The sequence below is a fragment of the Salmo salar genome, chromosome 14 (assembly GCF_965601325.2).
Source record: "Salmo salar chromosome 14, fSalSal1, whole genome shotgun sequence".
In the NCBI taxonomy this organism is placed as follows: Eukaryota; Metazoa; Chordata; class Actinopteri; order Salmoniformes; family Salmonidae; genus Salmo; species Salmo salar.
This window is the reverse complement of record NC_138304.1, coordinates 79,157,756-79,172,994: the sequence shown is the minus strand read 5'-3', so window position 1 is coordinate 79,172,994 and position 15,239 is coordinate 79,157,756. Positions and strand designations below refer to the sequence as shown.

At 49.5% G+C, this 15,239-nt stretch overlaps 1 protein-coding gene across 3 annotated transcripts in view; it reads left to right on the top strand.

Annotated features, from left to right (window-relative positions):
- Positions 1-15,239, top strand: part of LOC106570238 (trafficking protein particle complex subunit 9) — a 398,200-nt gene that overhangs the window by 256,905 nt on the left and 126,056 nt on the right. For 2 of the 3 annotated variants that reach the window (XM_045694753.2, XM_045694752.2), the window contains one exon: positions 12,000-12,142. In XM_045694753.2, the coding sequence (XP_045550709.1) occupies positions 12,000-12,142 (143 nt within the window). Of the gene's footprint in view, positions 1-11,369; positions 11,620-11,999; positions 12,143-15,239 lie in introns of those variants that run through there. The other variant, XM_082961201.1, reaches the window with a different exon arrangement.

The window sequence follows — 15,239 nt, the reverse complement described above, 5'->3', positions numbered from 1 at the left end:
GTCTGTGTCTCTGTCTCTACCATGACTAGGTCTCTGTCTCTACCATGACTAGGTCTGTGTCTCTACCATGACTAGGTCTGTGTCTCTGTTTCTACCATGACTTGGTCTGTGTGTCTGTTTCTACCATGACTAGGTCTGTGTCTCTGTCTCTACCATGACTAGGTCTGTGTCTGTCTGTCTCTACCATGACTAGGTCTGTGTCTGTCTCTACCATGACTAGGTCTGTGTCTGTCTCTACCATGACTAGGTCTGTGTCTCTGTCTCTACCATGACTAGGTCTGTGTGTCTGTCTCTACCATGACTAGGTCTGTGTCTGTCTGTCTCTACCATGACTAGGTCTCTGTCTCTACCATGACTAGGTCTGTCTCTGTCTCTAACATGACTACGTCTGTGTCTGTCTCTACCATGACTAGGTCTGTGTCTCTGTCTCTACCATGACTAGGTCTGTCTGTCTGTCTCTACCATGACTAGGTCTGTGTCTGTCTCTACCATGACTAGGTCTGTGTCTGTCTCTACCATGACTAGGTCTGTGTCTGTCTCTACCATGACTAGGTCTGTCTCTGTCTCTACCATGACTAGGTCTGTGTCTCTGTCTCTACCATGACTAGGTCTGTGTCTCTGTCTCTACCATGACTAGGTATGTGTCTGTCTGTCTCTGCCATGACTAGGTCTGTGTCTCTGTCTCTACCATGACTAGGTCTGTGTCTGTCTCTACCATGACTAGGTCTGTCTCTGTCTCTACCATGACTAGGTCTGTGTCTCTGTCTCTACCATGACTAGGTCTGTGTCTCTGTCTCTACCATGACTAGGTCTGTGTCTCTGTCTCTACCATGACTAGGTCTGTGTCTCTGTCTCTACCATGACTAGGTCTGTGTCTGTCTGTCTCTACCATGACTAGGTCTGTGTCTCTGTCTCTACCATGACTAGGTCTGTGTCTCTACCATGACTAGGTCTGTGTCTGTCTCTACCATGACTAGGTCTGTGTCTCTGTCTCTACCATGACTAGGTCTGTGTGTCTGTCTCTACCATGACTAGGTCTGTGTCTGTCTGTCTCTACCATGACTAGGTCTGTGTCTCTACCATGACTAGATCTGTGTCTCTGTCTCTACCATGACTAGGTCTGTGTGTCTGTCTCTACCATGACTAGGTCTGTGTCTCTGTCTCTACCATGACTAGGTCTGTTTCTCTCTCTACCATGACTAGGTCTGTGTCTCTACCATGACTAGGTCTGTGTCTCTGTCTCTACCATGACTAGGTCTGTGTCTCTGTCTCTACCATGACTAGGACTGTGTCTCTACCATGACTAGGTCTGTGTTTGTCTGTCTCTACCATGACTAGGTCTGTGTCTCTGTCTCTACCATGACTAGGTCTGTGTCTGTCTCTACCATGACTAGGTCTGTGTCTGTCTCTACCATGACTAGGTCTGTGTCTGTCTGTCTCTACCATGACTAGGTCTGTGTCTGTCTGTCTCTACCATGACTAGGTCTGTGTCTCTACCATGACTAGGTCTGTCTGTCTCTACCATGACTAGGTCTGTGTGTCTGTCTCTACCATGACTAGGTCTGTCTCTGTCTCTACCATGACTAGGTCTGTCTGTCTGTCTCTACCATGACTAGGTCTGTGTCTGTCTCTACCATGACTAGGTCTGTGTCTCTGTCTCTACTATGACTAGGTCTGTGTCTGTCTGTCTCTACCATGACAAGGTCTGTGTCTCTGTCTCTACCATGACTAGGTCTGTGTCTCTGTCTCTACCATGACTAGGTCTGTGTCTGTCTGTCTCTACCATGACTAGGTCTGTGTCTGTCTCTACCATGACTAGGTCTGTGCCTCTACCATGACTAGGTCTGTGTCTGTCTGTCTCTACCATGACTAGGTCTCTGTCTCTGCCATGACTAGGTCTGTGTCTGTCTGTCTCTACCATGACTAGGTCTGTGTCTCTGTCTCTACCATGATTAGGTCTGTGTCTGTCTCTACCATGACTAGGTATGTGTCTGTCTGTCTCTGCCATGACTAGGTCTGTGTCTCTGTCTCTACCATGACTAGGTCTGTGTCTGTCTCTACCATGACTAGGTCTGTGTCTGTCTGTCTCTACCATCACTAGGTCTGTGTCTCTGTCTCTGCCATGACTAGGTCTATGTCTGTCTGTCTCTACCATGACTAGGTCTGTGTCTCTGTCTCTGCCATGACTAGGTCTGTGTCTGTCTGTCTCTACCATGACTAGGTCTGTGTGTCTGTCTCTACCATGACTAGGTCTGTGTCTGTCTGTCTCTACCATGACTAGGTCTGTGTCTCTACCATGACTAGATCTGTGTCTCTGTCTCTACCATGACTAGGTCTGTGTGTCTGTCTCTACCATGACTAGGTCTGTGTCTCTGTCTCTACGATGACTAGGTCTGTGTCTCTCTCTATCATGACTAGGTCTGTGTCTCTACCATGACTAGGTCTGTCTCTGTCTCTACCATGACTAGGTCTGTGTCTCTGTCTCTACCATGACTAGGTCTGTGTCTCTGTCTCTACCATGACTAGGTCTGTGTCTCTGTCTCTACCATGACTAGGTCTGTGTCTCTGTCTCTACCATGACTTGGTCTGTGTCTGTCTGTCTCTACCATGACTAGGTCTGTGTCTCTGTCTCTACCATGACTAGGTCTGTGTCTCTACCATGACTAGGTCTGTGTCTGTCTCTACCATGACTAGGTCTGTGTCTCTGTCTCTACCATGACTAGGTCTGTGTGTCTGTCTCTACCATGACTAGGTCTGTGTCTGTCTGTCTCTACCATGACTAGGTCTGTGTCTCTACCATGACTAGATCTGTGTCTCTGTCTCTACCATGACTAGGTCTGTGTGTCTGTCTCTACCATGACTAGGTCTGTGTCTCTGTCTCTACCATGACTAGGTCTGTGTCTCTCTCTACCATGACTAGGTCTGTGTCTCCACCATGACTAGGTCTGTGTCTCTGTCTCTACCATGACTAGGTCTGTGTCTCTGTCTCTACCATGACTAGGTCTGTGTGTCTGTCTCTACCATGACTAGGTCTGTGTCTCTGTCTCTACCATGACTAGGTCTGTGTCTCTGTCTCTACCATGACTAGGTCTGTCTCTGTCTCTACCATGACTAGGTCTGTGTCTCTGTCTCTACCATGACTAGGTCTGTGTCTCTGTCTCTTCCATGACTAGGTCTGTGTCTGTCTCTACCATGACTAGGTCTGTCTCTGTCTCTTCCATGACTAGGTCTGTGTGTCTGTCTCTACCATGACTAGGTCTGTGTCTGTCTCTTTCTCTACCATGACTAGGTCTGTGTGTCTGTCTCTTTCTCTACCATGACTAGGTCTGTGTCTCTGTCTCTACCATGAGTAGGTCTGTGTCTGTCTGTCTCTGCCATGACTAGGTCTGTGTCTCTGTCTCCTCCATGACTAGGTCTGTCTCTGTCTCTACCATGACTAGGTCTGTCTCTGTCTCTACCATGACTAGGTCTGTGTCTCTGTCTCTACCATGAATAGGTCTTTGTCTGTCTGTCTCTGCCATGACTAGGTCTGTGTCTCTGTCTCTACCATGACTAGGTCTCTGTCTCTGTCTCTACCATGACTAGGTCTGTGTCTCTACCATGACTAGGTCTGTGTCTCTGTGTCTACCATGACTTGGTCTGTGTGTCTGTTTCTACCATGACTAGGTCTGTGTCTCTGGCTCTAACATGACTAATTCTGTGTCTGTCTGTCTCTACCATGACTAGGTCTGTGTCTGTCTCTACCATGACTAGGTCTGTGTCTGTCTCTACCATGACTAGGTCTGTGTCTCTGTCTCTGCCATGACTAGGTCTGTGTCTGTCTGTCTCTACCATGACTAGGTCTGTGTGTCTGTCTCTACCATGACTAGGTCTGTGTCTGTCTGTCTCTACCATGACTAGGTCTGTGTCTCTACCATGACTAGGTCTGTGTCTCTGTCTCTACCATGACTAGGTCTGTGTGTCTGTCTCTACCATGACTAGGTCTGTGTCTCTGTCTCTACCATGACTGGGTCTGTGTCTCTCTCTATCATGACTAGGTCTGTGTCTCTACCATGACTAGGTCTGTGTCTCTGTCTCTAGCATGACTAGGTCTGTGTCTCTGTCTCTACCATGACTAGGTCTGTGTCTGTCTCTACCATGACTAGGTCTGTGTCTCTGTCTCTACCATGACTAGGTCTGTGTCTCTGTCTCTACCATGACTAGGTCTGTCTCTGTCTCTACCATGACTAGGTCTGTGTCTCTGTCTCTACCATGACTAGGTCTGTGTCTCTGTCTCTTCCATGACTAGGTCTGTGTCTGTCTCTACCATGACTAGGTCTGTCTCTGTCTCTTCCATGACTAGGTCTGTGTGTCTGTCTCTACCATGACTAGGTCTGTGTCTGTCTCTTTCTCTACCATGACTAGGTCTGTGTGTCTGTCTCTTTCTCTACCATGACTAGGTCTGTGTCTCTGTCTCTACCATGAGTAGGTCTGTGTCTGTCTGTCTCTGCCATGACTAGGTCTGTGTCTCTGTCTCCTCCATGACTAGGTCTGTGTCTCTGTCTCTACCATGACTAGGTCTGTCTCTGTCTCTACCATGACTAGGTCTGTGTCTCTGTCTCTACCATGAATAGGTCTCTGTCTCTGTCTCTACCATGACTAGGTCTGTGTCTCTACCATGACTAGGTCTGTGTCTCTGTGTCTACCATGACTTGGTCTGTGTGTCTGTTTCTACCATGACTAGGTCTGTGTCTCTGTCTCTACCATGACTAGGTCTGTGTCTGTCTGTCTCTACCATGACTAGGTCTGTGTCTGTCTCTACCATGACTAGGTCTGTGTCTGTCTCTACCATGACTAGGTCTGTGTCTCTGTCTCTACCATGACTAGGTCTGTGTGTCTGTCTCTACCATGACTGGGTCTGTGTCTGTCTGTCTCTACCATGACTAGGTCTCTGTCTCTACCATGACTAGGTCTGTCTCTGTCTCTACCATGACTAGGTCTGTGTCTGTCTCTACCATGACTATGTCTGTGTCTGTCTCTAGCCATGACTAGGTCTGTGTCTGTCTCTTTCTCTACCATGACTAGGTCTGTGTCGCTGTCTCTACCATGACTAGGTCTGTCTCTGTCTCTACCATGACTAGGTCTGTCTCTGTCTCTACCATGACTAGGTCTGTGTCTCTGTCTCTACCATGACTAGGTCTGTGTCTCTGTCTCTACCATGACTAGGTATGTGTCTGTCTGTCTCTGCCATGACTAGGTCTGTGTCTCTGTCTCTACCATGACTAGGTCTGTGTCTCTGTCTCTACCATGACTAGGTCTGTGTCTGTCTCTACCATGACTAGGTCTGTCTCTGTCTCTACCATGACTAGGTCTGTGTCTCTGTCTCTACCATGACTAGGTCTGTGTCTCTGTCTCTACCATGACTAGGTCTGTGTCTCTGTCTCTACCATGACTAGGTCTGTGTCTCTGTCTCTACCATGACTAGGTCTGTGTCTGTCTGTCTCTACCATGACTAGGTCTGTGTCTCTGTCTCTACCATGACTAGGTCTGTGTCTCTACCATGACTAGGTCTGTGTCTGTCTCTACCATGACTAGGTCTGTGTCTCTGTCTCTACCATGACTAGGTCTGTGTGTCTGTCTCTACCATGACTAGGTCTGTGTCTGTCTGTCTCTACCATGACTAGGTCTGTGTCTCTACCATGACTAGATCTGTGTCTCTGTCTCTACCATGACTAGGTCTGTGTGTCTGTCTCTACCATGACTAGGTCTGTGTCTCTGTCTCTACCATGACTAGGTCTGTGTCTCTCTCTACCATGACTAGGTCTGTGTCTCTACCATGACTAGGTCTGTGTCTCTGTCTCTACCATGACTAGGTCTGTGTCTGTCTGTCTCTACCATGACTAGGTCTGTGTCTCTGTCTCTACCATGACTAGGTCTGTGTCTGTCTCTACCATGACTAGGTCTGTGTCTGTCTCTACCATGACTAGGTCTTTGTCTCTGTCTCTACCATGACTAGGTCTGTGTCTGTCTGTCTCTACCATGACTAGGTCTGTGTCTGTCTGTCTCTACCATGACTAGGTCTGTGTCTGTCTCTACCATGACTAGGTCTGTGTCTGTCTCTACCATGACTAGGTCTGCGTCTGTCTGTCTCTACCATGACTAGGTCTGCGTCTGTCTGTCTCTACCATGACTAGGTCTTTGTGCCTGTCTCTACCATGACTAGGTCTGTCTCTGTCTCTACCATGACTAGGTCTGTCTGTCTGTCTCTACCATGACTAGGTCTGTGTCTCTGTCTCTACCATGACTAGGTCTGTGTCTCTGTCTCTACCATGACTAGGTCTGTGTCTGTCTGTCTCTACCATTACAAGGTCTGTGTCTCTGTCTCTACCATGACTAGGTCTGTGTCTCTGTCTCTACCATGACTAGGTCTGTGTCTATCTGTCTCTACCATGGCTAGGTCTGTGTCTGTCTCTACCATGACTAGGTCTGTGTCTCTACCATGACTAGGTCTGTGTCTGTCTGTCTCTACCATGACTAGGTCTGTGTCTCTGTCTCTGCCATGACTAGGTCTGTGTCTGTCTGTCTCTACCATGACTAGGTCTGTGTCTCTGTCTCTACCATGACTAGGTCTGTGTCTGTCTCTACCATGACTAGGTATGTGTCTGTCTGTCTCTGCCATGACTAGGTCTGTGTCTGTCTCTACCATGACTAGGTCTGTGTCTCTGTCTCTGCCATGACTAGGTCTGTGTCTTTCTGTCTCTACCATGACTAGGTCTGTGTCTCTGTCTCTACCATGACTAGGTCTGTGTCTGTCTCTACCATGACTAGGTATGTGTCTGTCTGTCTCTGCCATGACTAGGTCTGTGTCTGTCTGTCTCTACCATCACTAGGTCTGTGTCTCTGTCTCTGCCATGACTAGGTCTGTGTCTGTCTGTCTCTACCATGACTAGGTCTGTGTGTCTGTCTCTACCATGACTAGGTCTGTCTCTGTCTCTACCATGACTAGGTCTGTGTCTGTCTCTACCATGACTAGGTCTGTGTCTGTCTCTACCATGACTAGGTCTCTGTCTCTACCATGACTAGGTCTGTGTCTGTCTCTACCATGACTAGGTATGTGTCTGTCTCTCCCATGACTAGGTCTGTGTCTGTCTCTACCATGACTAGGTCTGTGTCTCTACCATGACTAGGTCTCTGTCTCTACCATGACTAGGTCTGTGTGTCTGTCTCTACCATGACTAGGTCTGTATCTGTCTCTACCATGACTAGGTCTGTGTCTGTCTCTACCATGACTAGGTCTGTGTCTGTCTCTACCATGACTAGGTCTGTGTCTGTCTCTACCATGACTAGGTATGTGTCTGTCTCTACCATGACTAGGTATGTGTCTGTCTCTACCAGGGCTCTGACCAGGACTGTACTTAGTTTAATCTCCACCCCGCAACTTCCCTCTTGTAATACAACCTCATTTACATCGTGATATGACAACCTCTGTGTATCCCAGACACTCACACCAGACCTCTCCACAGTGAGCCCCTCATGTTAGACAGCACAAGGAACGAAGGTGCGTCTCAGCGACAGTGTCTGTTTTGCATCGGCTGTATATTTGCATTCGCCAGACTTTTGCATAGTATACAGTGAGGGAAAAAAGTATTTGATCCCTTGCTGATTTTGTACGTTTGCCCACTGACAAAGAAAGGGTCAGTCTATTATTTTAATGGTAGGTTTATTTGAACAGTGAGAGACAGAATGACAACAAAAATATCCTGAACAACGCATGTCAAAAATGTTATAAATTGATTTGCATTTTAATGAGGGAAATAAGTATTTGACCCCCTTTCAATCAGAAAGATTTCTGGCTCCCAGGTGTCTTTTATACAGGTAACGAGCTGAGATTAGGACCACACTCTTAAAGGGAGTGCTCCTAACCGCAGCTTGTTACCTATAAAAAAGACACCTGTCCATAGAAGCAATCAATCAATCAGATTCCAAACTCTCCACCATGGCCAAGACCAAAGAGCGCTCCAAGGATGTCAGGGACAAGATTGTAAACCTACACAAGGCTGTAATGGGCTACAAGACCATCGCCAAGCAGCTTGGTGAGAAGGTGACAACATTTGGAATAAACATTAAAGAACTGTCAATATCCCTCGGCCTTGGGCTCCTTGCAAGATCTCACCTCGTGGAGTTGCAATGATCATGAGAACGGTGAGGAATCAGCCCAGAACTACACGGGAGGATCTTGTCAATGATCTCAAGGCAGCTGGGACCATAGTCACCAAGAAAACAATTGGTAACACACTATGCCGTGAAGGACTGAAATCCTGCAGCGCCCGCAAGGTCCCCCTGCTCAAGAATACATATACATGCCCGTCTGAAGTTTGCCAATGAACATCTCAATGACTCAGAGGACAACTGGTGAAAGTGTTGTGGTCAGATGAGACCAAAATGGAGCTCTTTGACATCAACTCAACTCGCCGTGTTTGGAGGAGGAGGAATGCTGCCTATGACCCCAAGAACACCATCCCCACCGTCAAACATGGAGGTGGAAACATTATGCTTTGGGGGTGTTTTTCTGCTAAGGGGATAGGACAACTTCACCGCATCAAAGGGACGATGGACGGGGCCATGTACCGTCACATCTTGGGTGAGAACCTCCTTCCCTCAGCCAGGGCATTTAGAATGGGTCGTTGATGGGTATTCCAGCATGACAATGACCCAAAACACACGGCCAAGGCAACAAAGGACTGGCTCAAGAAGAAGCACATTAAGGTCCTGGAGTGGCCTAGCCAGTCTCCAGACCTTAATCCCGTAGAAAATCTGTGGACGGAGCTGAAGGTTTGAGTTTCCAAACGTCAGCCTCGAACCCTTAGTGACTTGGAGAAGATCTGCAAAGAGGAGTGGAACAAAATCCCTCCTGATATGTGTGCAGTCCTGGTGGCCAATTACAAGAAACGTCTGACCTATGTGATTGCCAACAAGGGTTTTGCCACCAAGTACTAAGTCATGTTTTGCAGAGGGGTCAAATACTTATTTCCCCCATTAAAATGCAAATCATTTTATAACATTTTTGACATGCGTTTTTCTGGATTTTTTTGTTGTTATTCTGTCTCTCACTGTTCAAATAAACCTACTATTAAAATTATAGACTGATCATTTCTTTGTAAGTACAAACGTACAAAATCAGCAGGGGATCAAATACTTTTTTCCCCCACTGTACATCTGCGTCTTAATGAAAGAACCTGTTCATCAAAAGTGATGAAATGCATTTTGTGAATGTTGACTAATTCACATAGTTAAGGAGAAATCTGGTTATATGCAGCCGGGGAGAGGAGAGATCTTGTCAAGCAAGAGAGTGGCATCTGTCCCTCTGGCTGAAGGACATACAGTACACACACAAACACACAGTGGAGGAGGGAGGGGGTGGATGAGGAGGATGAGGGAGGATGAGTAGCGGGTAGAGGAGGAGGAGGAGGGAGGGGTGGATGAGGAGGAGGGGGAAGGATGTGTAGCGGGGTAGAGGCAGAGGAGGAGGGAGGGGGTGGATGAGGAGGATGAGTAGTGGGGTAGAGGAGGAGGAGGATGGAGGGGGTGGATGAGGAGGATGAGGGAGGATGAGTAGTGGGGTAGAGGAGGAGGAGGAGGGAGGGGTGGATGAGGAGGAGGGGGAAGGATGAGTAGCGGGGTAGAGGAGGAGGAGGAGGGAGGATGAGTAGTGGGGTAGAGGAGGAGGAGGGTGTGGATGAGGAGGAGGGAAGATGAGTAGTGGGGTAGAGGAGGAGGGAGGGGTGGATGAGGAGGGGGAGGGAGGATGAGTAGCGGGGTAGAGGAGGAGGAGGAGGGAGGGTGTGGATGAGGAGGAGGGAGGATGAGTAGCGGGGTAGAGGAGGAGGGAGGGGTGGATGAGGAGGAGGAGGGAGGATGAGTAGCGGGGTAGAGGAAGAGGAGGGAGGGGGTGGATGAGGAGGGGGTGGATGAGGAGGAGGAGGGAGGATGAGTAGAGGAGGAGGAGGAGGGAGGGGGTGGATGAAGGGGAGGGGGAAGGATGAGAGTAGCGGGGTAGAGGAGGAGGAGGAGGGAGGGGGTGGGGGAGGGGGAAGGATGAGAGTAGCGGGGTAGAGGAGGAGGAGGAGGGAGGGGGTGGATGAGGGGGAGGGGGAAGGATGAGAGTAGCGGGGTAGAGGAGGAGGAGGAGGGAGGGGGTGGATGAGGGGGAGGGGGAAGGATGAGAGTAGCGGGGTAGAGGAGGAGGAGGAGGGAGGGGGTGGATGAAGGGGAGGGGGAAGGATGAGAGTAGCGGGGTAGAGGAGGAGAAGGAGGGAGGGGGTGGATGAGGGGGAGGGGGAAGGATGAGAGTAGCGGGGTAGAGGAGGAGGAGGAGGGAGGGGGTGGATGAGGGGGAGGGGGAAGGATGAGAGTAGCGGGGTAGAGGAGAAGGAGGGGGGAGGGGGTGGGGAGGGGGAAGGATGAGAGTAGCGGGGTAGAGGAGGAGGAGGAGGGAGGGGGTGGATGAGGGGGAGGGGGAAGGATGAGAGTAGCGGGGTAGAGGAGAAGGAGGGGGGAGGGGGTGGGGGAGGGGGAAGGATGAGAGTAGCGGGGTAGAGGAGGAGGAGGAGGGAGGGGGTGGGGGAGGGGGAAGGATGAGAGTAGCGGGGTAGAGGAGGAGGAGGAGGGAGGGGGTGGATGAGGGGGAGGGGGAAGGATGAGAGTAGCGGGGTAGAGGAGAAGGAGGGGGGAGGGGGTGGGGGAGGGGGAAGGATGAGAGTAGCGGGGTAGAGGAGGAGAAGGAGGGAGGGGGTGGATGAGGAGGGGGTGGATGAGGAGGAGGAGGGAGGATGAGTAGAGGAGGAGGGAGGGGGTGGATGAAGGGGAGGGGGAAGGATGAGAGTAGCGGGGTAGAGGAGGAGGAGGAGGGAGGGGGTGGGGGAGGGGGAAGGATGAGAGTAGCGGGGTAGAGGAGGAGGAGGAGGGAGGGGGTGGATGAGGGGGAGGGGGAAGGATGAGAGTAGCGGGGTAGAGGAGAAGGAGGGGGGAGGGGGTGGGGGAGGGGGAAGGATGAGAGTAGCGGGGTAGAGGAGGAGGAGGAGGGAGGGGGTGGATGAGGGGGAGGGGGAAGGATGAGAGTAGCGGGGTAGAGGAGAAGGAGGGGGGAGGGGGAAGGATGACAGACAGTCTCTCTGGGGTTTAACATGTAGGTTGGGCTGTTCTGTAACCATCCATTGAACCATGAATGTGGTGTGTAGATCAGGCCCCAGTGGAGACAGCCAGGGTTGGTAGAGCTGAAAGTCACAGGCTCCATGCTGAGAGATGATCACTCTGGATGGGGTTAAAGATTGATTGATGGATGGACAGAAAAACATGATGATAACCTGTTTGTACCTGCTCTATGCTTACAGGCACTGCGCACGCACGCACGCACGCACGCACGCACACACGCTTGGCAAAGCTCAATGGATTACACACATGGGTTGAGGGCCAGTCAGCTTTCCATGGAAACAAAGGCATGTGTTTACACGCACACACACTTGCACATACATACACAAACCTTTTCCCACATACAGTGTCTGAATATCGAGAGACCCATCAAGTCCCTCTACTATCTGCTTATCCTCCTTTTCACTACACTCTCTTGATTACACATCATCAGAACACATCACATTCCTTTTCACTACACTCTCTTGATTACACATCATCAGAACACATCACATTCCTGTGTGTTCATTATTTCATCATCACTTTTTTGTTAATGATCTCAGAATACGTGTCATTCTGCTCATGGTTGAGAAGAGAGAGTCAGTGGTTGGCTGGTTGTCACCTTTGACCCCAGGTTCACTGTTCCATGCAGGAGTCAATAGAAACTGCTGGACCATCTGAACAGTACATTTGTCCAAAGCTTTTTGTAAACCACCATTAGCTTCAATCTTCGACCTGAATCATTGAGTTACGGTTTAATGCATTGTACTCTATTCTTAGAATAGCCTTGTATCAATGTAGATTTTTCTCTCTCGCCCTCTCTCTCTTTCCAGACGTTGGAAGCTGTGATGACATTTAAGTACTCGGGAGGAGCAGGCAGGGTGGAGGGCTACTACCGGGACCTGACCCTGGGTGTGCATGTTGACGTAGAACCCTCTGTGTTCTTCACCAGGGTCAGCACACTACCAGCCACCAGGTAAACACTATCAACACTTTATTCACTATCACTTCTGGGGAGCGGCGAACAGTGAACAAACATTAAGGTTACCTTACCTTCCTATGGATAAAGTGCATCGACAGACGGTCGACATCACTGTCCCAACAACGCCCGGCAAAAACACAACCACCGCACTACGCTGTCGCAACTTTGAGACAATGTTACAGTGTTTGCTAGGCTGTTACTTCTGTACCATTTAACTAGATGTTTCCGCTTCTCTTATCCTGCTGTATCAGTCATTCCTACCCTCAACAGTCATCTAACTAACTCCTAGTACTGTTTGTCCTTGCTATCTCTGTCCTATTAGTAAGGGCACTGTGTTGTGTTCCACGGTTCCACTTTAACTGTGATGACGCAAAGTGTTTGTTGTGTTTTTCCATCTTGACTGGGTAAACACGTCGCACCAGATCCCCCTCAGTCCCCACTTCCTGCTCCTCTACCCAGCAGACCAGACCAGACCAGACTAGACCAGGGCTCTGCTCTGCTCAGTGACATTATTGTCGCTGTAACAATGGGAAATCGGAAAGATGGCATTTCTACTGACAGGCCTAGGTGGTAACGGATGAATATTATCTCTCCTAGCTTTCACTCCCTTTCTCTCTCTCTCTCTCCTCTCTCTTGCTCTACTCTCTTTCTCTGTCTCCTCTTTCTCTCCCTCCCCCTTGTCATCTCTCCGGCTCTGTGGAAAAAGCCAGGTTGCAGAAGCGAGGGAGAGAGGGAGGGAGACAGATCGTACTCCAGTAATCACCACTTGAGGTGAATCATTCGCTGTAATAATATCTGCAGTTTAACCAATCCATCTTCCTCTCTATCTTTCTGCTCTGGTGATAAATCTGTCTCTTCTCTCCTCCGCCCTGCAGTCACTATCATCTTGTCACTCCCCCTTTTCTCCCTCCCTCACTCATAGATCTGCCTCTCCCTCGCTACCTCCCACCTCCCCCCCAAACTATTTCTCCTAATCAGACACAGTAGATTTGTAGATTTTGCTCCTTCAATCTCGACGTGAGTCTCTCTGGAGTTTTCTCAAGCGATGCTGCGTTGTCTGTGAAAGGAAAGGTAGTGACATTTCCACAGAGAATACCCTCTGTATATCTGTTTACAGTATCCCAGCAGTACTGTCTCTCTCTGGGTTCATATGACAAAAGTTGACATTAATTGAGAGGTGATTCTCAGAGGAGATCCATAATTCACTGTGAAAGTAGGGAGGAGAGAGAAATTAGAGAAGAGAGAGAGTGGAGGAGAGTGGAGGAGAGAGAGAGTGGAGGAGAGTGGAGGAGAGAGAGAGTGGAGGAGAGAGAGAGTGGAGGAGAGAGGAGAGGGAGAGGAGAGGAGAGAGTATGGGAGAGGAGAGAAGAGAGGGAGCGGAGGGAGAGAGAGAGAGAGGAGAGGAGAGAGAGAGTAGAGAAGTGAGAGAGGAGAGTAGAGGAGAGAGGGAGAGAGTGGCGAGGGAGAGGAGAGAAGAGGAGAGAGTGGAGAGGGAGAATAGAGAGGGAGAATAGAGGAGAGGGAGAATAGAGGAGAGTGGAGAGGGAGAGGGAGAGTAGAGGAGAGGGAGAAGAGAGAATGGAGAGGGAGAGGAGAAAGTGGAGAGGGAGAGGAGAGAGAGAGAGGTAGAGGAGAGAGAGAGGTAGAGGAGAGAGAGAGGGAGAGGAGAGAGGAGAGAGAGGGAGAGAGGAGAGAGTAGAGGAGAGAGTAGAGGAGAGAGAGAGGGAGAGGAGAGAGTAGAGGAGAGAGTAGAGGAGAGAGTAGAGGAGAGAGTAGAGGAGAGTGTAGAGGAGAGTGTAGAGGAGAGTGTAGAGGAGAGTGTAGAGGAGAGTGTAGAGGGGAGTGTAGAGGAGAGAGAGAGAGGGCGAAAGAGAGAGGAGAGAGAGATGGGAGAGAGAGGGGGAGAGAGTACAGGAGAGAGAGAGAGTACAGGAGAGAGAGAGAGTACGGAGAGAGAGAGAGAGTACGGAGAGAGAGAGAGAGAGACGGAGAGAGAGAGAGAGAGAGAGAGAGGGAGAGAGAGAGAGACGGACAGAGAGAGAGGGAGAGAGAGACGGACAGAGAGAGAGGAGAGAGAGACGGACAGAGAGAGAGAGAGGGAGAGAGAGACAGAGAGGGAGAGACAGAGAGGGAGGGAGAGAGAGAGACCGAGAGAGAGAGGAGAGAGAGAGAGAGAGAGAGAGAGAGGAGAGAGAGAGAGGAGAGAGAGAGAGAGAGAGAGAGGAGAGAGGGAGAGGAGAGACAGAGAGGGAGAGGAGAGAATGCACTTGTACACCAGGTACCAGTCAGTGTGGGTTTCTCTCTCTGACCCCAATTGACACATTGGATCTGGGTGTAAATGAATAGACGGTATCTTGAGTCCTTACTGTCCATCGTTTTAGACAGGGTTTAGTTAGAGCTGCATACATTTGCCTTATCTTTATACGTAGATCTTTCCATATTGTCTACTGCAGTTTCCCAGTGTCTAAACTGTCTGGAATAATGCAGTTGAGCAGCAAGTGAACTCCTCTATTCAGCGATCGCTTTCTGTCTGTATTTTCGGCCGTCCTCTGTGGCTTCAAAATGTGGACTTAAAGAGACCTTTGAAAAGGAATGTGAATAAAAACCTGTTTTTCTAGTTTTATACTGCTGCTCTTACAATGTACCACACTACTGCTGTGAGGGGTAAAGGGGGAGGGACTGTCTCTGTCGGTTACTCTTTCTCTCTCTCGCTTTCTCTCGCTCTATATTTCTCTCTCGCTCTATCGCTCTCATCTCTGGAGAACCTTTCTATGGCTTGGTGTAGTGATTAAGTGGGCCAGTGCAGCTCACTTCATTCCATTACAGTACATAAAGCAGGTCTTTCACAGAAAAAGCCCTTAAATAGGGAGACTGAAACAGAGAAAAGGATGCTTGTTGATCTCTCTCTCTCTCTCTCTCTCTCTCTCTCTCTCTCTCTCTCTCTCTCTCTCTCTCTCTCTCTCTCTCTCTCTCTCTCTCTCTCTCTCTGTCTCTCTGTCTCTGTCTCTGTCTCTCTCTCTCGGTCTCTCTCTCTCTGTGTCTCTGTCACGGTCTCTCTCGCTCTCTGTCTCTCTCTCTGTTTCTCTCTGTC